Source organism: Ictalurus furcatus, chromosome 7 (assembly GCF_023375685.1).
Source record: "Ictalurus furcatus strain D&B chromosome 7, Billie_1.0, whole genome shotgun sequence".
Taxonomy (NCBI): domain Eukaryota; kingdom Metazoa; phylum Chordata; class Actinopteri; order Siluriformes; family Ictaluridae; genus Ictalurus; species Ictalurus furcatus.
The window spans coordinates 26,870,843-26,895,587 of NC_071261.1; the positions used below are offsets into that span (position 1 = coordinate 26,870,843).

The 24,745-nt window shown below is 42.2% G+C and overlaps 1 protein-coding gene across 1 annotated transcript; it reads right to left on the bottom strand.

Moving 5' to 3' along the window:
* Positions 1 to 314: 314 nt before the first annotated feature.
* Positions 315 to 23,342, bottom strand: prkd4 (protein kinase D4). The gene is made up of 19 exons (XM_053629579.1): positions 23,059 to 23,342; positions 22,507 to 22,667; positions 13,213 to 13,351; positions 12,954 to 13,085; positions 10,997 to 11,151; positions 10,563 to 10,764; positions 8,693 to 8,770; positions 7,917 to 8,049; positions 7,665 to 7,788; positions 7,438 to 7,515; positions 6,903 to 7,116; positions 4,898 to 4,926; positions 4,745 to 4,817; positions 4,550 to 4,656; positions 4,290 to 4,451; positions 3,982 to 4,080; positions 3,394 to 3,661; positions 3,184 to 3,269; positions 315 to 1,043 (listed from the first exon to the last, which is right to left on the bottom strand). Exons 1-19 carry the CDS (start codon positions 23,102 to 23,104, stop codon positions 891 to 893), a joined length of 2,439 nt encoding a protein of 812 aa, XP_053485554.1. The 5' UTR covers positions 23,105 to 23,342; the 3' UTR covers positions 315 to 890.
* Between the last annotated feature and the right edge of the window lie 1,403 nt (positions 23,343 to 24,745).

Below are 24,745 nucleotides of genomic sequence, written 5' to 3' on the forward strand. Positions count from 1 at the left end.
CCAAAAGTATGTGAACACCTGATCATCACACCCATATGTGGTTCTTCCTCAACTGTATAGAATGTCTTTGTAATTTCTCTTCACTGGAATGAACGAGCCCCAGACCTGTTCCACCATGACACCACGCGAGCTCCATGAAGACATGACCACTGCTTGCTCGGCACAGAATATTACTGTCTTGGACCTCTCCACGACCCCCTCTAAATCAGTCTGGCTTAAAGACTTACTCTTCTTTTTAAAATTTGAAAAAATCCGAGGCAGGGATCAATCATTTTTGGAAAAAAAAAAAAAAAAACGGCAACAATTTATTACCTACTTCAGTGAGGTACGCACCCTGGAGGTGGATTGAGGGAAGGTATACTGTAAATACTAATCATCTTACTTTAGGTTTGTGTTTTTTTGGTTTGGTCCCCCCACTTTAGGTTTTGGCTGTGATTACTGTGTTGGGGCCGGGTACGGTGGGGGGTGCTGCATGGGGAGTTATAATATGTTAAATGCGATTTTCCAATAAAAATTCAATGGCAAAAAAATAAAAATCCGGAATGGGATGTTCACAAGCACATATGGGTGTGATGGTCAGGTGTCCACAAACTTTTGGCCATATAGTGTATTAGCACACAGACTGTGATGTGTCTTAAAAGTGACAATTCTCCACTTCTGTACCTTGTTAATAATACAAGTATTATATATGTATATTTTTATCCTGTATATATAGCTGTACATATAAACAGATCATTAAAAACCCCACTCCAGAGTTTTGTATCATTTTATTAAAAACAGTCAGTGTGTATAAAATGTACATCACATCAGGGCACTGGATTCTGTACAGTCCACACACCACAGACACACATCTGATTAACCGACATGTCCATTGTACATGTGTGTGTGTGTTAGTGTCCCTGTTCTGTCTGTAGATGAGGAGGAAGACTGAGGCCTTTCTCCTGAATGTGACATCTCCAGCGCTCATCATCCGACTCGTGAGTGATGTAACGGTGACCCAGACGCTGCTCAAACTGACGCAGGTCACACCACAGCTGGAAGTTCTGCAGGCGTACACACACACACACACACACACACACACACACACACACACACTCAACATCAAACACATTTACAAGCTGAAGAAAATATCAGTCATAGTGTTCTTCTGAAGAGATCCCACCAAACACACACTGTATTAGATCTTTATTCAAAGAGATCCCCCGAGATCCCCCCCCCCCGCCTCGCCCCGCCCCGCCCCTTCAATAGTAGTCTCTCTTTGTCCTTTTGGCTTTTTTAAAGCACAAAATCAAAAGTTACACGTGGACTGAAAGCACAAAGTTGTATAAGTGTAAAGGATATTAAGGGTTAAATCATTTCACCCTGATAAACTAGAATCAGTCATCATCTCATGCCATGGTTCTCATAGTGGGATCCGAAAAGCATAGCCAGTAGATCCAGGATATATTTTAATATTGGTATAAACCTGTACTGTTGGGGTCTGTAGATGTGTGTGTGTGTGTGTGTGTGTGTGTGTGTATATATATATATATATATATATATATATATATATATATATATATATATATATATATATATAAAATGATATGGTTTTTTTGTTTTTTTTTACAGGATGCAAAAAGAACTCCGAATCTTGTGCATAAAATATACAGTCAGGTCCATAATATTTGAACAGTGATGTTCAAATGTTCATAATTCTGCCTCTGTACAGCACCACAGTGGATTTGAAATGAAACAATCAAGATGTGATTGGAGTGTAGACTTTCAGCTTTAATTCAAGGGGTTTAACAATAATACTGCATTAACAGTTTAGGAATTGCAGCCATTTATTTATTTATTTATATATATATTTTTTTTAGAGTCCCTCCATTTCCACAGGCTCAAAAGTACATCACCAAATGCTGGGCTTCCTCCCTTGAGATGCCGCCTTCAGTTGCTGCTTGTTTGTGGGTCTTTCTGCCTTCAGTAAGTGAAAAGCATGCTCAGTTGGATTGAGGTCAGGCGACTGATTTAAAAACATTCCCTTTTTTGCCTTAAGAAGCGCTTGAGTTACTGTGAAGTACTGTTCTATCAGTTGTGCAGCATTTGACTGAATCTGAGTAGAAAGTACAGCTCTATACGGTTCACAATTCATCCACCTGCTTATATCAGCAGTCACATCATCAATAAACCCCAGTGACCCAGTTCCACATGCCCATGCCATAACACTGCCTCCACCATGTTTAACAGATGATGCACCGTGTGTAAGCGTTGGATCATGAGCCCTTCTCCATACGCTTCTCTTCCCATCAATCTGGTACAAGTTAATCTTGGATTCATCTGTCCAAAGAATCTTGCACCAGAACCGAGCCGGGTTTATTAGAGTTAAAAAAAAAAAAATCTGGACTTTAGGTTCTTGAGTCTTACCAGTGGTTTGCATCTTGTAAATACAGAGGTAAACCGTCTGTATTCACATTCATAAAGTCGTCTCTTGATGGTAGACTTTGACAATGATACTTCTACCTCCTCCAGAGTGTTCTTGACTCGGCTACATGTTGTGAAGAGGTTTTTCTTCACCAAGGAATGAATTCTGCGATCATCCACTTTAGTAGTCTCCCATGGTCTTCCAGACATTTCGGTGTTGCTGAGCTCAGCAGTGCTTTCCTTCTTTTTAAGAATGTACCAAATTGTTGATTTGGCCGCTCCTAAAGTCTCCTAATGATGGCCTCCTTCACTTGCATCGTCACCTCTTTGGACTGCGTATCGAGTGTTCACGTGAACAGCCACCAAACGCAAATTCAACGCTTGGAATCGACTCCAGACCTTTTACCTCTTTAATTTGTCATGAAATAACGAGGACACAGGCCACGCCCGGGCATAGAACTGCTCATCAGTCAAGTGTCCAATTACTTTTAACCCTGTGAAAATGGAGGAACTCTGTAATAAATGGCTAACGGTTAATGCAGTACATTTGCTGAACCTGTTGAATTAAAACTGTAAGTCTACTGTACACTTCAATCACTCCATGATTGCTTCATTTCAAATCCACTGTGACGGTGCACAGAAGCAAAATGACAAAAACTGTGTCACTGTCCAAATGCTTGTGGGTTTGACTGTAAACATGTGCTGATTTGTAGGATTTCCAATCATCAGCCTGCCTTTTCCCCTCATATTACAGAGACCAGGATGAAAAGCTCATTTTACCTGGAACCAGGGGTGTCCCATAGCTTTCCCCACACTGAACCTGCGCCGCACCGCCACCTGCAGCAGGTTAGTGATCAGACTCACCGCTGCGAGAAAAAGACAAAGAAAACAGTCCCAGATTCGTTATTTTACTTCATCACAAAGTTCTCATCATCAATTTACCCAGGCCATTCAGGTCTCTAGACGAACAGTGCGAGTTTTGCGTCTCACCCTCGAGAGAAATGAGGGCCCACAGGTGCCGAGGGTACATGAAGGAAGCGTTCGTGATCTGCTGGGTAATGTCCTCGTCCTCGTTGAAGGGAAACGTTCCACTCAGGCTGACGTACAGGATCACCCCTACAGCCCACATGTCCAGCGATCGGTTATAGCCGTTGCTCTTGATCACCTCCGGGGCCAGATACGCCGGCGTTCCCACCACCGAGCGCCGGAAAGACTTCTCGCCGATGATCCGTGCAAAACCAAAGTCACACAGTTTCACCTGAAACGCACACAGTGTGGACGTGCATCAGCTTATAATACAATAACGTTCGGTAGATATCGATAAGACTCGCTACGCAAATCGTCCAATAGCGTATAGTAGTATATTAATAATAATAAAACAAGGAAACATCATTAAAATGGACATTTTCAACATCCTGTTCGTTGAGGACTTCATCCAGTCTACGATCCTGCACTATTACAACTTGTAAAGTATTTGGTACATCATATCTGCAGCAGGGAGACGGACAGAATCCGATCTCGGCTATGACGTGTTTGGGGAAACCAGGCGTCGGACAGAGCGAGAGTCAGGAGACACACCTGAGGAAACGGATCCGGTGACGCGAGCAGCACATTCTCAGGTTTAAGGTCACAGTGAGCGATGTGTCTCATGTGCAGGTAGCGCAGAGCCTCCAAAATCTACAGAAACACCCAAAATATGGAAGGAATAAAACGTACAGCTACAGGAGAACAAGTACTATAATCTGATCTTTTCTAAATGACGAGCGGCAGCATCCGTTTCCCGTAGAGCTTGAGGATCAGTAACGGATTGCTGGCGTGGAGTAAACACAACACAACCGATGATAATAACAACCCGACTGTAATGTAGCACGGGTTTCCATGGCTACCTGCATAACAATGAAGCGCGTGATGCGTTCAGGAAGTCGTCCGTTCTCATTGGACAGAATCATCTCCAGCATGTCGCTATGGAGCTTCTCCATGACGACAAAAGTGCACTCGGGCGTCTCGAACATGCCTTCAAGTACAATGACTCCGGGATGGGACAGACTCTGGACACACACACACGAACGTACAGTATTAACAAGGAAATATATCAATCAATTTCTAAAACCAATTCCACTATAAACAACACACTCATTCGCCGAACCTGCAGTATGGCCACCTCGTTTTTGCTCTGTCGCTCCTGCTTGGCCGGGAAGCGAGATTTATCGATGACCTTAATGGCCACCGGTCGACCCGTCTGTCTGTGAGTACCTACAAACAAACCACATCCCTCTGTACACGCCCAGATCCTAATGAACCAACAATGCAGCTTATTTAGCACTCGGAATGAACACCTTACCTCCGTACACCACTCCAAACTGTCCTGACCCCAACACTTCATCAGAGAAAATCTGATACAGCAAACTAATATCCTGAGAAACACACACGACCGCGTTAGCCCACACAGAACACGTGTATTTCCTGCAACAGCTGTATGAGAATAAATACTCACCTGGATTTCTGTACTGATGGCTCGATCATCTAGATAAACAACAAACAGCAAAATTATATTCTCAAGTGATTATATATATATATATATATATATATATATATATATATATATATATATATATATATATTATGTTCTTGCTCATTACACTCATAAATCCTTACATTTCAGTTGTTAAAGCAGTGTTATCTATAAACATGGACCAAAAATCACTTTCTTAGCACATATTTTGGTGTCATTTTACACCAATATCCGACCCATACAGTAAAGGAGGCGTGGCCTGTGGAAGTGTGAAGATGGACTTATGGATGATCATTTCATTTGCATATTTAATTGTCTTCGATATGGATTTATTTTGTTATATGACGAAGCGTTATGCGACGATGGTGAAGCGGTCGCTACAGTGCTGCTTGAAAGTTTGTGAACCCTTTCGAATTTTCTATATTTCTGCATAAATATGACCTGAAACAACATCAGATTTTCACAAAAGTAGAAAATAAAGAGAACACAATGAAACAAATGAGATAAAAATATTATACTTGGTCACGTGTTTATTGAGGAAAATGATCCAGTACTACATAGCTGTGAGTGGCAAAAGTATGTGAACCTTTGCTTTCAGTATCTGGTGTGACCCCCTCGTGCAGCAATAACTGGAGTTTTAGCCCGTTCCTCAGTACAGAACAGCTTCAACTCTGGGATGTTGGTGGGTTTCCTCACATGAACTGCTCGCTTCAGGTCCTTCCACAACATTTCTACTGGATTAAGGTCAGGACTTTCACTTGGCCATTCCAGAACATTAACTTTATTCTTCTGTAACCGTTCTTCGGTAGAACGACTTGTGTGTTTAGGGTCGTTGTCTTGCTGCTTGACCCACTTTCTCTTGAGATTCAGTTCATGTACAGATGTCCTGACATTTTCCATCAATGATGGTAAGCCGTCCTGGAACTGGGTTCTCTTTGGCTACTTTTAGGACTTGTGTGAAAATCTGATGATGTTTTAGTGTCTTTATTGGTCACATATATACATTACAGCACAGTGAAATTCTTTTTCTTCGCATATTTTTCACAGGGTCAGCCATGATACAGCACCCCTGGAACAGAGTGTTAAGGGCCCAACAGTGGCAGCTTGGCAGTGCTGGGACTTGAACCCCTGACCTTCCGATCAATAACCCAGAGCCTTAACCATCAAAACACCACTGCCCCCTATATTTAGGTCATATTTATGCAGAAATATAGAAAAGTCTAAAGGGTTCACAAACTTTCAAGCACCACCGTATACCAAACATATGTAATTTAATAAGTAAGGAATGAAACACTTCAGGGTGTGCTGTAATAGGAAACAACCATTGATGTTGTGGTGCAATGTGACCCGATGTGAAGTGGAGCTACTGTTACAACCCAGAATCTACCCCCCCATAAAAAAAACAAAAAAACAAAAACAGCACTTTCCTCTTAAACCACAACATTATGTCAACAATGACATTTTTCAAATGACTACAGAACGACACGTCACACTTTTCATCTGATTCTAGTTCAAAACAAGTTACTTCCTGTTAGCACTTTGTGTTATAGAAGCTATAGTCACTCCTTCACCAATCTCTCTCTTTTCTCTCAAACCTACGGCGTTACAGAGAAACTACAAAAGTGCACCACTCTCTGTCTTGTAGACTCAAGTAGACCATAACAAGGCACTGACACAAACCCTAACCCTTAGGGAAAATTTCACCGTAATCAACAATTACATGTTTTTTGTCTTTGATAAATAACAAAGTCATCGTTTATGTGTAGTTTCCACAATACAAGTCCCCGAGAAAGAGCCGTTGCTATAGAAACGGTATTGTAACAGAGTGACTGCATTAATATAAAGCTGTTACAGCCAGAACTACTGTCAGAGCTGCCCAGGTTTTAATTTAATTTAGGGTATAATAATATTATGGGACATTTTGAAATATCTGGAATAAATTGGAATAAATGATCTGTGTGTGTGTGTGTGTGTGTGTGTGTATGACCTGCAGGCCCTGTTGTGCTGAGGCCGACACTCTGAAAAGGCATGAGCGCGAGTCTGATGGCCGACTCCCAGGCTTCTCCTTCTGTGCTTGCGAGAACGCAGTAGACCACAGAACTCGTCTGCAGCTCAAACGAGTGACCAGCTTCGTCCAGCTGCACGGGAACAGTGAGCTCAGACGAGCCTCGAACCTGCAGCACTTCAGACAGAGGCAGCTCCTGTACAGCGAGGAGAAGCGTTAGGAACAGTGTGAAACCAAGCAGAGAACATTTACATTGTAAAGATGCAACAACAAAGTGGAGGTATTTTAGACAAGCCAAATAAAGACATGTTAGATGTTCGTTAAGTAAGGAACACGACCCCCGAGGGGGGGGGGGTGTTGGGGGTAGGTGTGTGGGAGCGTTACTGTTAAAACCACACACCTTTTCTCCCGCCACGGTAAATGAATCAACACTTTCTGACCAATCAGATTTGAGAATTCAAAAGTGCTGCAGTATAAGGTATAATAATGTTCTGCTAGGCTGGGGAATATGGAGCACCTTGTAGTACTTGCTGCTGTTCTCGTTCTGGTACAAGGTGATGCTTTTCCCATCCAGAACCCAGTAGTGCCTTTTCCTCTGCAAGACAAAATCGAATTGATGCTCGTTCTCCAACGTTTACAAACACACAGCTGTCTTGATATCCCTAATGCTTCAGCTGAAAACCTACACGACCTTCCTCTTACACCAAATGTCAGAGTTTGCTGCTCTGTGTGGCGTTCACTCACCAGTGTATCTACATTGGTATGGTGCAACAGCCAGCCTTTCTTCATTATTCCACTGGATCTCCTCTTACTCTGTCTAACTGACTGCACCACCCTCATCAAGGGGATGTTATTGCTGAAACATGGACTGTAAGACAGAGACAGAAGAGATGAACAGAGAGTGCAGTGTTGGTAAATAATAAATGAAGTACTGTATAAACACTTAATGTCATTTTAGTACAGAGTACTATATTATAGTCCATGATGTGTGGTTACTCGATTGGTGGTTGCCCTGCAGACTCCTCCTCCACGCGAGGGCGCGCTTTAAATGGATACTCTTCATAAATAGCGTTGACTGTTACCACAGCTATGTCCTCCTCAGATTCAGGCTCCTGGTTTGAGTTGTTCTCTGCGTGAGACGGGCGGGAGAACAACACACACTTATGTCATGTCAGAAAGTCTGTGGTTTTTCACCTGCTGTGCTAACTGGAAGAGTGCGTGGGCTCTGAACGTTCTACAGAAGAAAAAAAAATGACATTACATCACGATGCAAAAATGTGATGACGTGCATCGTAGAAATGTGCGATATCCGCATTCTATTAATTATGCATGTAATGCAAACGCACCGTTTGAACACCAGAGGTCACAAATCTTTGTGTTCTTTCATGGAGAAACAGGAATCATCTGCACTTGTGAAGTGATCAACATAAAACAAAGCTTTCTCTGTGATCTATGGCGCCTGAAATGGAGGCTGTGGAAACCGGGCAGTTTAGCCGACTTTGGAGCTCATTATGTTTCAGTTGATCTTTTTTTGTTTTCCAAATCCCTGAGTCAGACACTTTGTATATTCAATAAAAATGTTTGGGAGAATCGATACATGTATTTATTTATTACATTTATTACCTTTATGTTTACAAAATTAAACTTCTGTTTGTAGCAGCTTTTACTTTATTTTGTTTCATAAAGACAAAAATGCACACTGTTTTGCATTGTTTCCTCATTTAAATTTTGATCAGATGTAGCTGTGTGTGAACACGTGTCATTTGGCAAACCTTCTCCATTGGCTCGCTCCCCTTTACAGTCTGGTGGAACCTCTGACTCGCAGCGGCGATGACAGTTAAACTTGCAATCTGCAACAAAAAAAAAACAAAACAAGAGGACGAGGCAATTCAGTGAAATACAAAACTCAAAACATGAATAAACACATATCAGGTGTGGGAACTTCTATAAGCACTGTGGTAAACACTGCCTTAAAGGAATACTTCACTGTTCTCCTGCATTATCTCTGTCCACTGCATCTTTAGTGTGCATTCAGACACCATGGAGAATAACTCCTAAAAATTTCTCGGATCTGAGAACAGAAAAACTTTTCACTCAAAACCAAGGGTAGATGTTGAACTCTGAATGTACAAAACATGTTTTCGATGAGTGCTTAAATGAATTCCCAAAGAGATTTGTAAGCTAAGCTCTAAATGTGTACAAGTTGTCTTTTTTCAGAAGTTATGTGTATAGGTTAAAGTATTGTGTACGTAATCAGAATGACCGTACTGCTCTAATGTTGGACAGTTCTGGAGGGACTTTTCATGACTGTCTCATCCTAAGACTTGTGAATAGCAGTAACAGTGTTCACAGTGAAACAGTTTTAGATTGGACTTTGCTTTGTACGGTCATATATTTAAAATCCTTATAGCCGAATTTCGACAACTGCTCTTAGACTTCTCTTAAAGTACATTTCCGAGTAAACGTTAAAAGGTTTTCTGTCTCATTCAGAATACGCTCACTGAGCACTTTATTAGTGCTATACACTATACTAATACTAGGCCTCTCTTTGCTCTCAAAATTCTTCATGGTATGGATTCCATAAGATGTTGGAAACATCACGCAATCTTTGCAGATTTCTCAGGTGCACTTTCATGCTGCGAGTCTCCCGTTCTACCACATCCCATCTGTTGGATTCAGATCCGGTGACTGGGAAAGCCACTGAAGAACAGTGAGCTCATTGTCTTTGTTCATGAAAGCAGACTGAGACGACTTCTGCTTTGTAACATGGTGCATTACCATGCTGGAAGTAGCCATTAGATGATGGTAAATGGTGGCTATGAAGGGATGCACATGCTCAGCAACAATACTCAAAAAGGTGTGGCATTCAAGCGTTGATTGATTGGTATTAACAGGCAAGAAAACATTCCTGACACCGTTACACCACCTCCACCAGCCTGCACTGTTGTCACAAGGCAGGTTGGGTCCATGGATTCATGCTGACTCTACCATCTGTGTGCCTCAGCAGACCAGGCTACTTGCCAGAGCCATATCACCCCGTAGCTCTCGCCTGGTGTCCCACTGAAGCTAAGCAGGGTTGAGCCTGGCCGTACCTGGATGGGACTGTTGGGAGACCTCCTGGTCTCACTTTGAGTGCCTAGAAAAGTGCTATATAAATCTAAGGAATTATTATTATTATTATGACTTTTTTCCAGTCTTGAACTGTCCAGTTTTGGTGAGCCTGTGCGCACCGCAGCCTCAGCTTTCTGTCAGAAGTGGAACCCGACATGGTCTTCTGCTGTTGTAGCCCATCTGCCACAAGGATCGACGTGTTGCGCATTCTGAGATGCTGTTCTGCTCGCCACAATTCTACAGAGTCGAGTTACTGTATGAGAGCGGTGCCGAGTGGAAGCCGAATGGGAGAAGGATCTCAAAACCTGTGGAAATTCTCGTCTGTGGAACCCACACATAAGCCACAGATGCAGTAGACAGAAATCAGCCTGATTTCTATTTACTATGACTTTTGGAGTAAAAAGGTCAGGGTCAAGCATCTTCCTACTCAAGCACAACGATTTAACCTAGATGAAAACTGTGTTCAACCTGGACCTCAGGTATGTCCCCTTCATGTGTAACCTTTGACCCAGAAGTGTTTGCAGCTCTCACCGGAGCACTGAAGGCCTTGGCGGAACAGACCCTTCAGCAGCCGATGGCAGTGCTGGCACACTGTGGGCTTGGTGTATGTGTGGATTTGGAAGGTGTGTGGCACCATGGGTCTGCCTCCTCTAGCCCCATCACACAACCCCAACCACATGGGCCTGTCAGCCCACGACGGGGGCCGAGAGCGCGACGGCTTAGAGAGACTGATCTGGAAAACAGAGGACAGAGATATCAGCTTGAGTAAAGGAAGAATGGAAAATATCTTTATTATTATCTGTAATACTGTTGAGTATTTTGTACTATTCCTCCATGTCTATAAAACACATAAGGTTGAGGGTATGTTTTCAGTGTTGCTGAAAACCCTTATAGTCTACGAAACATCAAAATGGGAGGACGACACTGCTTTTTTTTTCCTCCTTTAAGACGGAGAGAGGTGGTACCTCCTCGAGACTGCCTCCAGTGTGGTTGCTGAGGGAGGTGGAACGGGGACGTGAGGGAGGGAACAGTGACAGACTGGGGCCACATGGCCGGTACACACGCGAGCAGTCATTAGGCAGCAACAGTGCACAGCGTTTATGGAAATCTAAACCACAACCTAGAGAGAGAGAGAGAGACAGAGAGACGGATAACTTTAAAATGGATAACAGACTCAATAAACAAACTGATAAAAGAGAAAGACAGCCATGTGTAAAAGTGAGAATATTGTGTGTGTTTAGGATTTGAACATAAACACAATGCTGAACGCCAGTGTGAAACTGACAGTATGTCCGTCCATGTAATAGAAGTCTATCTCACCCAAATCCTTTGTGTAAATACTGTACATCCCCGCACATTGTACATATCGGTCTCAGTGACGTCACACAGGTGATGCGGATGATCAGCGTTTAAAATGCTAGAAGTTTACTTGTGGTTGAGATATATGGTCAAAAGTTTGTGTCCATCTGTATTTGGTGAACATCCCATTCCCGATTTAGTCCCCCTTTTCTCTTATAAGAACCGCCACTCTTCTGGGAAGGCTTTCCACTAGAGTTTGGAGCGTGGCTGTGGGGATTTGTGTCCATACAGCTGCAGGAGCATTAGTGAAATCAGGCGCTGATGTTGGTGCAGTCTGTGTTCCAGTTCGTCCCAGAGGTGTTCAGTGGGGGTTGAGGTCAGGACTCTGTGCGGGACACTCGAGTTGTTCCACATAAACCTTGGCAAACCATGTTGTCATGGAGCTCACATTGTGCATTGAGCATTGTCATGAACAGGTTTGGGCCTCTTTGTTCCAGTGAAGGGAAACTAATGCTACAGCATACAAAGACACTCTATACAATTGTGTGCCTTCAGCTTTGTGGTGACTGTTTGAGGAAGAACCGCATAAGGGTGTAATGGTCAAGTGTTCACATATATTTCTGGCTAAGTTTTCACAAGTATACAGTATATATAACAACTATAGTTGTGGCCAAAAGTTTGCATACCCCTTGCAGAATCTGCTAAATCTTAATAGTGTTATCAAAGTAAAAGGGATCATAAAAATCCCATGTTGTTGTTTATTTAGTCCTGTCCTGAATAAGCTATTTCACATAACAGATGTTTACATATAGTCCACAAGACAAGAAAATAGCTGAATTTATAAAAATTACCCCCTTCAAAAGTTTACACACCCTTGATTCTTAATCCCGTGTGTCGTTACCTGGATGATCCACGACCGTGTTTATGTTTTGTGATGGTTGTTCATGAGTCCCTTGTTTGTCCTGATCAGTTAAACTGCCCCTTGTTCTTCAGAAAAATCCTCCAGCGACTACATGATTTTGAGATCCATCTTTTCGCACCGAGGACAACTGAGGGACTCGTACACGACTATTACACAAGGTGCAAACATTCACTGATGCTCGAGAAGGCAACACGACAAATTTTGAACAGGGTGATCGGTGTAATATATACTATATAAATATATATAATATATATTATATAGTAGAAAATGTCAGAATTTCACCACGTGTCAGGCTTTTCCAAGGTTTCATAATTCCACTTTGAGATTGCAGACATTAATGCCATCTGAAGAAAATATATTCACACACACCTCTATGGCACTGGGCAGACGTCCTTATCCAGAGCGACTTACATTGATCTCATTTATACAACTGAGCAATTGATTAAGGGCCTTGCTCAAGGGCCCAGCAGTGGCAGCGCTGGGATTTGAACTCACTGCCTTCCGATCAGTAGTCCAGCGTCTTAACCACTGAGATACCAAATCCTCCAGATATTTGGTGCAAATAAAAATTCAAAGTGAATTTGATCCTCTGCTTAAACATTATTTACAGCTGAAAGCTCTGTTTATGAATAGGCTACCCATCAGCAGTTATTACAGTAGAGGAAAATGTGTGCGTCATTAAGTGTGTGTGTACGTGTTACCTTCACATTTTAAGCCCTGTCGGATGATCCCCCAAAGCATCTCGCCGCAGTGGTAACAAAACGTAGGCGTGCGATAAGACTGGACCACCAAAGAATGTGGGCGGAACTTCACCTCAGTCAGTGACGCAGAAGCTGAAAGGGTTCAAAAGAGCGACAGCTTGAGCTCTAATAGAAATCTCAAAAAATAAACAGTGTTGGACTCAAGGTCCAGATCTGTATGTGGGCATATGTATATCTGTGTGTGTGTGCGTGCGCTAACCAGAAAGTACCACCTCCACCAGGTCTCCATCGTGCAGGTAGTGTTGCTCCGAGAGTCTGTGGAGGAGCTGCTCAGACGTGGAGTCATGTCGGAAAAGCAGCAGCTTCTCACCAAGACCTATTACACTCCAATCAGGGGCCTTCAGGACCAGAGAGAAGCACGGGTTACTTCACATTCACACCAAATATTGCACAAGACAGCATTATGTTATCACTCATTTCTCCTTCTAATATGATATCGCCGCTATAGTAAAGGCCGACGCTGAAATTTCCTGTAAGGAGATGTTTATTCAACAAGCTCCCGAAGGAGTATCCAGGGTCAGCGCTTTATCACAGTTAAAAAATAAAGTTTCCTGCCATGGTTTACACTTCAAGATAGAGGATGTTATGCCTTCTGGTTTCTCAGTAACATAACAAGCAGTGGGTTTTTTTTTTTTTAAACTTCAAGAGAAAGGAAAAAAATGAAAGAAAAAAAAAAAGAACGGCTTATGAGAGAGCAACTGTTGCTGTTGTAGTTGCTGTGACAGAAGTGATGACGGGAACTAACTCGTTTTGCGGACATTCCCCAACGTATAAACGGAACTGTAAGCGCGTAATAGTATACCTTTTGTTCTTTAATTAACAATAAGAAACATCATCCTTGGCAAATTGCTGTGGTAACGGAATAATTAAAGACTTCAGGACATGCTGTTCGAGGAAAATAATCACCACTTTCAGGGTAGGAACAGGTAGGAACTCATCACACCACTGAGTCATTATTGGTCAGGTCAGGGTTCAAGTTGTAATGTTTCCACCTTTCCTACAACTGTTCCAATAACAGGTTGAAGAAAGCACCTGGTAATCTGGGAAAGTCTGAAGATGAATCCACAAACTGGATCTTCGTTTGGTCAAGGTGTTGGAGAGGATAGCGGATACCGTAAACCCATGTTAACTGCCTCGTCAGCATGCTTAATAGCTTTTCAAATCAGCCAACATCAGTGTCTTCATGACCACAAAGGTCAAGGTAATGAGGCAGGAGGGCTTGTTATCGTTAGTGTGTTTACGCTGAACTCGATCAGAAGAGAGAGAAGGGGAGGAGGGGGCATCGATGCTCCTGCGAAGTGATACGTCGGTTAAAATCCTTTCGTTCCGTGAGACGAGAGTGAGACAGATGATCGAAAAACCTATGCGTCTGTCCATAAACACTCTGCATTGCACTGCAGATACACATACCTCTCCGAACTACCTCACATACCCCCTGACAGAATGCTATTCTCACACAACCGTGCACCTTATCTCAGAGTAAATAAGACTGCGAGCCAGACACACACACACACACACACACACACACACACACACACACACAGAGAGAGACAAGTGAAGTCAGATGGGCAAGATAAGCGGTAGGCTTTGAGCTTCGGCACACTAAAACAGGCGGCTTATGTAAAAGCAGGTCGGATGCGGCGTGTACAGGGCCCTGCTGCGAGTCGGCCGGAGGTGAAGATCACACAGAGCCCCAGAAAGCGACAGGGCTTTTAAATGTCAGAGCCTTGTTTTGCAATTTAAATTAGGAGGAAATGACTCAAAATGCGAGAGAGGGAGAGAGAGAGACACACACAGAGAGAGAGAGAGAAAATTTTGACTGTGGAGGAGGGTCAACATCCTACATTCACTCGAGTCTCCCAGAATGAGACGAAAGTGTGATAAAAATAAACAAAGTGACTATTAACGGTGTGTTCAGTGACGTCAGCGAGGCATGAGGAGGTGTGAGTGTGTGTTTTTTTTATTTTGCCTTCTCATATTAGCCATGCTGTGTGGGAAATGATTAGAACTACATTCTGGGAAAATGAGTGTTAAAGAGGCGGCCAGAACAGTTTGTAATATTTGGTGGGTTGCGGTTCTTCTCACATTCTGTTAAAAATTTCTGCTCAGAGAGAGAAAGTAATAAAAACCCTCCTCAATCTCTGTGGTTGCGTACAAATCTGTTAATCAGACGGGAAACAAATGATGTGGACCACCAACATGCACCAACCAATCAGGATTAGGGTGTGTCTTACTCTTGCGTAATTCAGAAAGCTCTCTCTCATACACGAGTATTCTAGCGTCGACATGTGTTTTGTGGGCGTGGCTTTGGAGGAAACACTGAAGGAAGTGGCTTTATTTGAATTTTCGTGCTTATATAGAACAATCACAAGCATACAAAATCATCGCTAACCAGCTCATGGGCTAAGGGTCTCTGACGGGAAGTCTAAGCAAGACCCTGAATTCTCTTAATATACAATTCCATCGTCTTTTGGTTCTTTGAAGTTAGCTAACGTGATCATGTTACTCTTTTTATTTTAATATTATTATGTGCCGTAGCAAAACATAAAAATAACCAACGTTCTAATTACTTAATACAAGCAATTATTGATTATTATTATGATTAGTAGTATAAATCTAATCATCTATGAAATGTCTGTGAGAGAGGATACGAGTCTTGCAAGCCAGACCTCTAACCTTTAGAGTCTGTTATGTTGTTTGTTTGTTTTTCTTTTCAGTAAATGTGACGAGAACCTCCTACTTCAACAGAAAGAGGTCATTTTACTGGCAATGCAGACGACCGACTACAGACTTCACTTCACTGGCACGCATAACAGATTATCTAGATAATTTTCCACGACCTGCATCACACAAAACCGTTGAACACCTTTTAATGATATTCTGTGAATGAATTTATTATTATTTTTTTTCAATCTGGTGTTAGTTTGTTTGGTGGATCACAAGAATGCAACCTTGAAGATCCTGAAGCTTGTGGCCAGAAAAGCATACAAAAGATATCAGATGCTTCGTCTCTGAAGTCGAGACTACACCTCCAATAAGTATTACATAGCGACACACAAATGAAAACAAATAGGAATATATTATTTGGATGAATAGATGTTGTGTGTTCTCACTGAATATGAATACAGATACAAATACTGTAGGAGGTGCACTATTCGTTTTATTTAGGGCATCTGTTAGAGACAGGAAGTGAGGTGTGCATTGGGAACGCAGAGGTTTTAACTTTCATGTGGGTACGAGCAAGCAGTCAGATATGAAGATTACACAACAACAAAATACCATGCTCATTAACATGATGCATTTACGGGTCACAGTGGTTTAAATTAGGATAATAGTTTGGTTATACTACATTATATGGCCAAAAGTATGCGGATGCCTGACCATCACAACCAGATGTTCTTACTGAAGATCTCGTTCTAAAACCATGGGCATTAATATGGATTTTAGTTCCCTTTTAAACTTATAATAACCTCCACTCCACTCCACCAGGACACTCGAGCTCTTCCAGAACAAAGTTGGCAAACCATGTCTCATGGATCTCGCTTTGGCGGAACACGTTTGGGTCTCTTAGTTCCAGTGAAGGAAAATCTTTATTCTAGACAATTGTGTTTTGGGGAAGGGTCACATATAGGCATGATGGTAAGGTGTCTACATACTTTTGGTCATATAGTGTATTTTGGTAAACATAATCAACTAAATGTTTTAGAAAGTTTTATAGTGACTTTTGATGACAACTTGACCTTCACAGACCACATTTCAACAACTGCACGGTCCTGTACGTTCATTCTGTACAACATCAAGAAAATCAGACCCTGTCTCACCGAACAGGCTACACAACTACTAGTCCAGGCTCTTGCCATCTCAAAACTGGACTACTGCAACTCACTACTCTTGAGCCTCCCAGCAAGCTCCATCAAACCCCTTCAGATGACTCAGAATGCAGCAGCACGTCTCCTCTTCAACCAGCCCAAAAGAACCTATGCACACCCCTCGTCATCTCCCTCCACCGACTTCCTGTAGCCGCCCGCATCAAATTCAAGGCCTTGATGCTCACGTACAAGATCTTGACTGAAACAGCACCCCACTACCTCAACTCTCTCCTGAAGGTTTACGTTCCCTCACGCAATCTGTGATCGGTTAATGACCGACACTTAGTAGTACCCACTCAGTGTGGCTCAAGGTCCCTTTCCAGAACCTTCACACTAACTGTCCCTCAGTGGTGGAATGAACTACCCACCTCAATCCAGACCACAGACTCTGTCACTATCTTCAAAAAACAGCTAAAAACCCACCTCTTCCGTGAAAACGTAACTAACCCCTAAAACTCCAACCCCACATTATCTTTTAAAAAACCCCCCCAAAATTTACTCTGGCTCTTACACCTCTACTCTGCGCACTTTGCTTCTCTAAAACTAAATTAAAAGCTCTTGCACGGTAACACTACTTGTATTGTTCTCCGCTTGATATATCGCTTTGTTTGCATTTCCTCATTTGTAAGTCTCTTTGGATAAAAGCCACTGGTAAATGAATAAATATAAATGTAAATGTAGAAGATATTGGGAGCAGGTACCAAACAAAATAACTGTGAGAGGGATTAAAAAAAACAACAGCAGCGTCTACCTGAGACCAATTAAGAAGTCGAGCGATGTAGCTGAGGCCGACAAACTGTTAGAGCCAGAATGCGTAAACGATCCTGTTCGCAAGTGATGGAAAATGTAGTGTTGATGAACATGTAACATGTAAATCACCTCGAAAGAACATTTCTGATTTCTGTTGCTCTCTAAACTATTTGCCTTTCTCGGTGTAGAATGTTTCTGATATACAGTCGTGGGAAAAAGAAAGAAGTACACCCTCCTTCAAGTCTATAAATAACAACTGGGTGGTCCTCACCAACTTCTATAAACAAACAAATAACCTCATGACAATAACAACAACAACAAAAATACACAACAGATTTCAATATGATGTCATTTTTTTCCCCCAAAAAGTAAACCAACATTCAGAAACCAGGCAGGGAAAAAAATAAGTACACCCTTCCTACTTCCACAATCATTAGAAGCATAATTAATGTTAATGAAATGCATAAGATTAGTTCATCATCAAGAACTACCTCTATAACAGCAGAACCTTTGGCTGTTTGGTGTCCTGGAGCACTCAGATGTGCATCTACATCATGCGAAGAAGAAAAGACATCTTGTGTTGAAGAAGCTGTTGCTGCTCATCAATCTGGGAAGGGTTATAAGGCCATCTCGAAACTATTTGAAATTCAGCATTCTACAGTGAGAAGTACTGTTTACAAATGGAGAGCCTTAAACGCAGTTGCTAATCTTCCCAGGAGTGAGCATCCCAGCAAATTCAGTCCAAGGTCAGACCATTTAATGCTCAGAGATATAAAGCAAAACCCAAGAGCTACATCATGTGACCTACATGCCCCTGTAAGCACATTAGATGTTTATGTTCATGACAGTACAATCAGAAGAACACTGAACAGGTATGACTTTCATGGAAGGGTGGCTAGGAAAAAAAGCCACTTCTCTCCAAAAAGAATATAATAAAGTCTTTATTAGTCACATATACATTAGAGCACAGTGAAATTCTTTTTTTTTCGCATATCCCAGCATGTCAGGAAGTTGGGGTCAGAGCGCAGGGTCAGCTATGATACAGCACACCTGGAGCAGAGAGGGTTAAGGGCCTTGGTCAAGGGCCCAACAGTGGCAGCTTGGCAGTGCTGGGGCTTGAACCCCTGACCGGATCAGTAGGATTAGTAACCCAGAGCCTTAACAGTCAAGCCACCACTGCCCGATAATCCATACTGATACGTAGCACTTTTTGATTTTGTAAAATTGTATCGAACAAACCACAAATGTTCTGGAACAATACCATTTGGACTGATGAGACCAAGGTGGAGATGTTTGATCATCATGCACAGTGCCATGTTTAGTAAAATTCAAAATCCAAGCACAGTGCATCGCCACAAACACCTCAAAACAGCTGTCAAGCATGGTGGTGGAGGTGTGATCATTTAAGCATGCTTTGAAGCCACAGGTCCTGATGAACTCCACTTTATACCAGAATATTCTTGAGACAAATGTGAGGCCTACAGTCCAGCAGCTTAAGCTGGGCCGAAATCGGGTCATGTAACAGGACAACGATTCCAAGCACACCAGAAAATGGCCAAAGAAGAAAAAAAAAATCAAGGTGTTCAAGTCAAAGTCCAGACCGCAACCCTAAGGAGATGCTGTAGCGGGGTCTCTGCAGCCCGTGGGGTCAACAGTGGTTTAGTGGTTAAGGCTGATTGGAAGGTCAGGGGTTCAAGCCCCAGCACTGCCAAGCTGCCACTGTTGGGCCCTCGAGCAAGACCCTTAACCCTCTCTGCTCCAGGGGCGCTGTATCATGACAGACCCTGCACTCTGACCCCAACTTCCTGACATGCTGGGGTATGCGAAGAAAAGAATTTCACTGTGCTCTAATGTATACGTGATTAATAAAGACTCATTAACATTATCTTAAGAGCGCTGTGGATAAATGAATTCCCTCAAACATCAATAAACTGTAGTAACGTTGTAAAGAAGAGTGGGCCAGAAGTTCTCAAAAATTACGCGAGAGACTCATAAACACCTACAGAAAACATTTCTTCAACTTATTGTTGCTAATGTTGGTTCTACTTGTTACTCAATTATAGGGTGTGTAATGGGGGGGGGGGAGGGGGGCTACATATTGATATTGAAATCTGTTGTGTTATTTTGTATTTTTTAAATCTTTTTGTTGAGAGGCTGCTGAGCACCACATAATTGTTAATTTAGGCCCCGATAACTAGAAAGATAGAAGTGAAGGAGGGCGTACTTTCGTGATTGTATCATTACAAACTTGGTGCACTAACTCCCAAATTAAATGAATATTTTTGTACCAAACTTTTTTAAATAAATTTTTTAGCTTTTTTTTTTTTTTTTTTTTTTTTTAAAAATTCAACACTGATTTTAAATCAGCTGCATCATGCAATGGTCCGAAACTGTCCACAAAATATTTTCTATCATTTTAGTCACCAACATGAAATATTATAGACCTGAAGTTTAACACGTTTCGTTTATATACACAGGCTTTTTATTCTTCCAGGTACAATGTTTCATCTTTTTTTATACTCATGGTTTTCCTATACATGGACAATGTGTTTAATTTTTTAATGAAAGTGATATTTAGAAAAATGTAACATTTCATTTTACATACATAATTTTAAGAATCTGCGTTTGTGTTTTAAATAATTCATGCATGAAAGGGTTAAGGGGGGAGGGCCCTACGGTTTTAGGCAATTATGGATACTGATACGGATATTTGGAGCACTAAACAGGTCCAGATATAAATAAATACCGTCATTGCTTTTACAGAGCCTTATACAGACTGATTATTTATAAAACATAATAGTGACATTTAGATGGAAACATGCTGGCCCATGGGACAGTGGTGGGTCTGTGGTTAAAATCTCTGGGTTACTGATCAGAAGGTCAGGAAGTCAAGTCCCAGCACTGCCAAGCTACCACTGCTGGGCCCTTGAGCAAGGCCCTTAACGCTCAACTGCTCAGATGTATAAATGAGATAAATGTAAGTCGCTCTGGATAAGGGCGCCTGCCAAATATCATAAATGTAACGTAATGTGATGAATCAGCATCAGGTGTAGCTTAGACTACAATTAGCAGCAGCTGTGAAAATGCCATTATGGCAGAATTTCTGAGCATCTGCTACTTTCACGTTTGAATCTGATGTTAAACGATGTGACGCAGAGGATCAGAGACGCGTTATCTCCAGTCACATCAGTACGTCTGAAACAAGAGCACCAAAGTGGGATGTCGAACAAAAACAATCTACTGATGCTGCTTTGAGTTTCATCCCACTCGGTGATGACGCATCTGAAATCGTCACAGCATCCGAGGCGCTTCATTACGAAGCAAACGTTTTACTGCACCATGTGTGTAGGGATGATACACAGAGTCCTGGACACCACAGAATCTGTCCATATTAGCACACTGTGTGTGTGTGAGAGTGTATGAAAGGTGAAATAAAAGCTTGTATATGTGTGTGGGTATATACAGTAGGGGAGCAGGTATGAGTTTAGTACGTGCCTATCTGGTAGCAAGAGACTGAGCAGAGGACACACAGGGTGCAGGTTGGTGTGTGTGTGTGTGTGTGTGTGTGTGTGTGTGTGAGAGAGAGAGATGTGAAGATGTCTGTGGTTGGAAAGTGAGCCACACATGCTCTAAACCACACAGCAGTCATGCTGCGAGCAGCAGGCACAAAGGTCAGCTACAGCGACTGTGAATGTGAGTGTGTGTGTATGTAGTAACGCCCTGTAGGCCATCATATCAACTGTACACACACAAACATAATGAGAGCGCTAGAGCAGGAATAAGATCTGTTTCCTGTCCAGACCGTTGAACAATACCATTTACGAGGTTCCGTAAGCAAATTCATTCAACTCTTTTGCAAGTCAATGCCATGGCGTTATACTGTGCGCATTAGGCATCTTGCAGGATGTAGCATCAGCATTAGGACATGTTACACCACAGCGCTGTTCAATTCTCCACTTCTATTGGTCAGAGTTACCGCTGCAATCAAAATGATTCAACCCCCATTGCAAATCAGGTTTATTGTTAAAATGTACAGACTTTCAGCTGTTTGCGATGAACACATCAAACACAAGCAATAGGAATAGTTCAACACAACGAATGCTGCAAGTGGTTTCCCCAAATTCAACTCAAAATGCAACTTATAATGACTTCTCCAGTCTCAAAATTATCCATCCCCTTCATGGTAAGCATCTTTAGTACTTAGCAGAGCACGCTTTTGCTGTTATGACCTGCTGATAACGCGATGCAGAGCTTCTGGCAGCGTTCCCGAGGAATCTCAGCCCATTCCTCATGAACAATGGCCTCTAGTTGGATCAGGTGTACTTGAGACAACACCTGTTTGGCATATTTGTGCTGTTGTGAGGGATTCTATTCAGGGGGTTGAATAATTTTGAGACTGGAGAAGCATCTCTTTTCACTCTCTCATGAAGTTACTAAGACAATAATATTTAAAAAAAAAAAAAAAACTGCTCTGTCCTGAACTGACTGTTACAAAGCACTGACACTGGAGACTCCTTCCATAAACGTTAAATAAACGTTTCCTTACGGAAAACTTGTAACGTTAATCCAAGCGGTTACTACGGAAACGATGACGTATCCGAACGAGCGTTAATATAAACCCGTGATTCATCTTGCGGCTTGAACTACCGTCAGAGCTGCTGTGAGAGAAAATGAATAAACACCTCGCGACCAATCAGAATTGAGAATTCGACCGCGCGGTGGTCTGTTGTAGAACTCATTTTGGTGTAAAACCAAATAAACGCAATGTTCGATTTGAAATATCAAATCCAGCGAAATAAATACAGACTACATGAACAAAAATGATAACAAACAAGGTAAATAACTTGTAATGTCGTCACTGGACGCGTTCCTACCCTCCTCTCGATGATTTCCGCTGCTATCTTCTTGGCGCTTTTGAAACTCAGCCGGCCCTTGGGTACACGGATGCCTTCTTTTAACAGACCCATTTGGAAGTGGACGCGAATGGGCCCTTCAGGGACAAAGTTGGTCTCCACAGACATCTGCGAAAAACAATCTTGAGAGAGAGAGAGAGAGAGAGAGAGAGAGAGAGAGAGAGAAAAGATGATGACACTCAGGTTGATTCTGTAACAGTAGCTTAAGAAAAGCCTCATATTTCCTTCGTGTACGAGTGTGCAAAAGTGTGAGACCACAGAACTGAAAAGGCGCCTGAATCGCGCATTTAGGCCACCGAGAACGAACGCAGCACAACTGAACAGCTGAAGTGAACAGCTAAAGTGAACAGAGTCGAGCCAGATCACTGAGGAGCAAAAGAAATAGCCTACAGTGTTTTATAGCCTGTGTGCAAATCTGCAACCACAAACACAAGGAAATGATCTGACACTGAGCAAGTCGGCGTACTCAAAAGCAAGCGTGTTTGAAATGCTGGAGAGGAATAAAGTACTTACTTGAAATGCCAGAGTCCAGAGAATCCTGCTCCAGCCCAGCAGCCATTTCCTCTCACCTTGGCGAGGGAGAAATAACACCTCTCTGAAGACTTCTTGGTTTTCTGCTGCTTTCACATGTCACGCCGGTTTCCTTTTGCGAGGCGTACTTCACTAATGAGACGCTGACAGACGACAGGAAACTCAACACACACACACACACACACGCGTGCACGCACACTTTTTGTGTGTCAGTGACAATAAGCGCTCTCGATACTTCATGGGCCATTTTTTTTCCCAGTGAGCCTATTCAGATGAAATTTTCACCAGGCATCAGTATTAACTCAAGAAATCCAGAAATATAAAAGAATTCACAACATTAAAGTCTATAAATAAAGTTGTGTGTAATAAAGTGGAATGACACGGGAAAAAAGTATTGAAAACGCCAAGAAAAAGCAGTTCTCCAAGGCAAGGTAAGGCACCAGCTGAAATCCATAAGTAATTATACCCCCTATTTGTGCAAATTAATCTCAGCTGGTTTAGTAAATTGAGGGTCTATAAAAAGGCTTTTCGTCACCAAGGTGTCACACAAGAAACATCTCATGATGGGTAAAAGCAGAGAGCTCTCCCAGGACCTTCACAACCTTATTGATGCAAAATATGTTGATGGAATCGGATTTCAAAACTTCTGAATCTTCTAGTAAGCACCATTGGGGCCATTATTCGCAAGTGGAAGCAGCATCACTCCGTCATCAACCGGCCACGCACAGGAGCTCCTTGTAAGATCTCTGACCACAGAGTCAGAAGAATAGACAAAAGAGTAGCCCAAGAGCCAAGGACCACTCGGAAAGAGCTCCAGAAACACTTGGAGGCAGCAGGTGCCATCGTCACAGAGAAAACAATAGGCAATGCACTCCACTGCTCACGCTCACCCTGCAAGACTCCATTGCTAAAGAAAAGGCATGTCGAAGCTCTTTTACAGTTTGCTACAACTCATTTGGACAAGCCTATGAAACACTGGGAGAGTGTAGTCTGCTCAGACGAGAGCAAAATTGATCTTTTTGGCTGTCATACTATACACCATGTTTGGGGAAGAAATGGCACTGCACATCACCCTTAAAACACTACACCAACAGTGAAGTTTGGAGGTGAAGCATCATGATGTGGGGCTGTTTTTCATCACATAGTACTGGCAGACTTCATATAATTGAAGGAATGATGAATAAAGGCTTTACCAGAAGATTCTTGAGAAGAATCTGCTGTCATCCACCAGGATGATGAAGATGAGACGTGGGTGGACGTTCTAGCAGGACAACGATCCAAAGCATACAGCAAAGGAAACTCTCAGTTGGTTTCAGACAATAAAAATCAAGGCGTTAGAATGGCCCAGTCAATCACCTGACTTAAATCCAACTGAACAAGATTTAAAGACAATATGTTTAGAAGAACGGGCGAAAATCACACCTGAATACTGCGGCCGAATAATTTCTTCATACAGGAAGCGTCTTGAAGCTGTCATTACAAACAAAGGCTTCTCCACTAAGTATTAAATACATTTCAGTTAGCGTGTTCAATACTTTTTTCCCGTGTCATTCCCCTTTATTACACATAACTTCATTTATGGACTTTAATGTTGTGAATTCTTTATATTTCCAGATTTCTTGAGTTAATACTGATGTCTGGTGAAAATTTCATGTGAATAACCTCATTG

Coding starts and splice junctions, on each gene's coding strand:
- prkd4 (XM_053629579.1), bottom strand. CDS start 23,104: ATGGCTGCTGGGCTGGAGCAGGATTCTCTGGACTCTGGCATTTCAA. Junction 10,765..10,996: donor CTGGAGGCAGTCTCGAGGAG/GTACCACCTCTC, acceptor TCTGTTTTCCAG/ATCAGTCTCTCTAAGCCGTC. Junction 4,081..4,289: donor CGCGCTTCATTGTTATGCAG/GTAGCCATGGAA, acceptor GTGTTTCTGTAG/ATTTTGGAGGCTCTGCGCTA.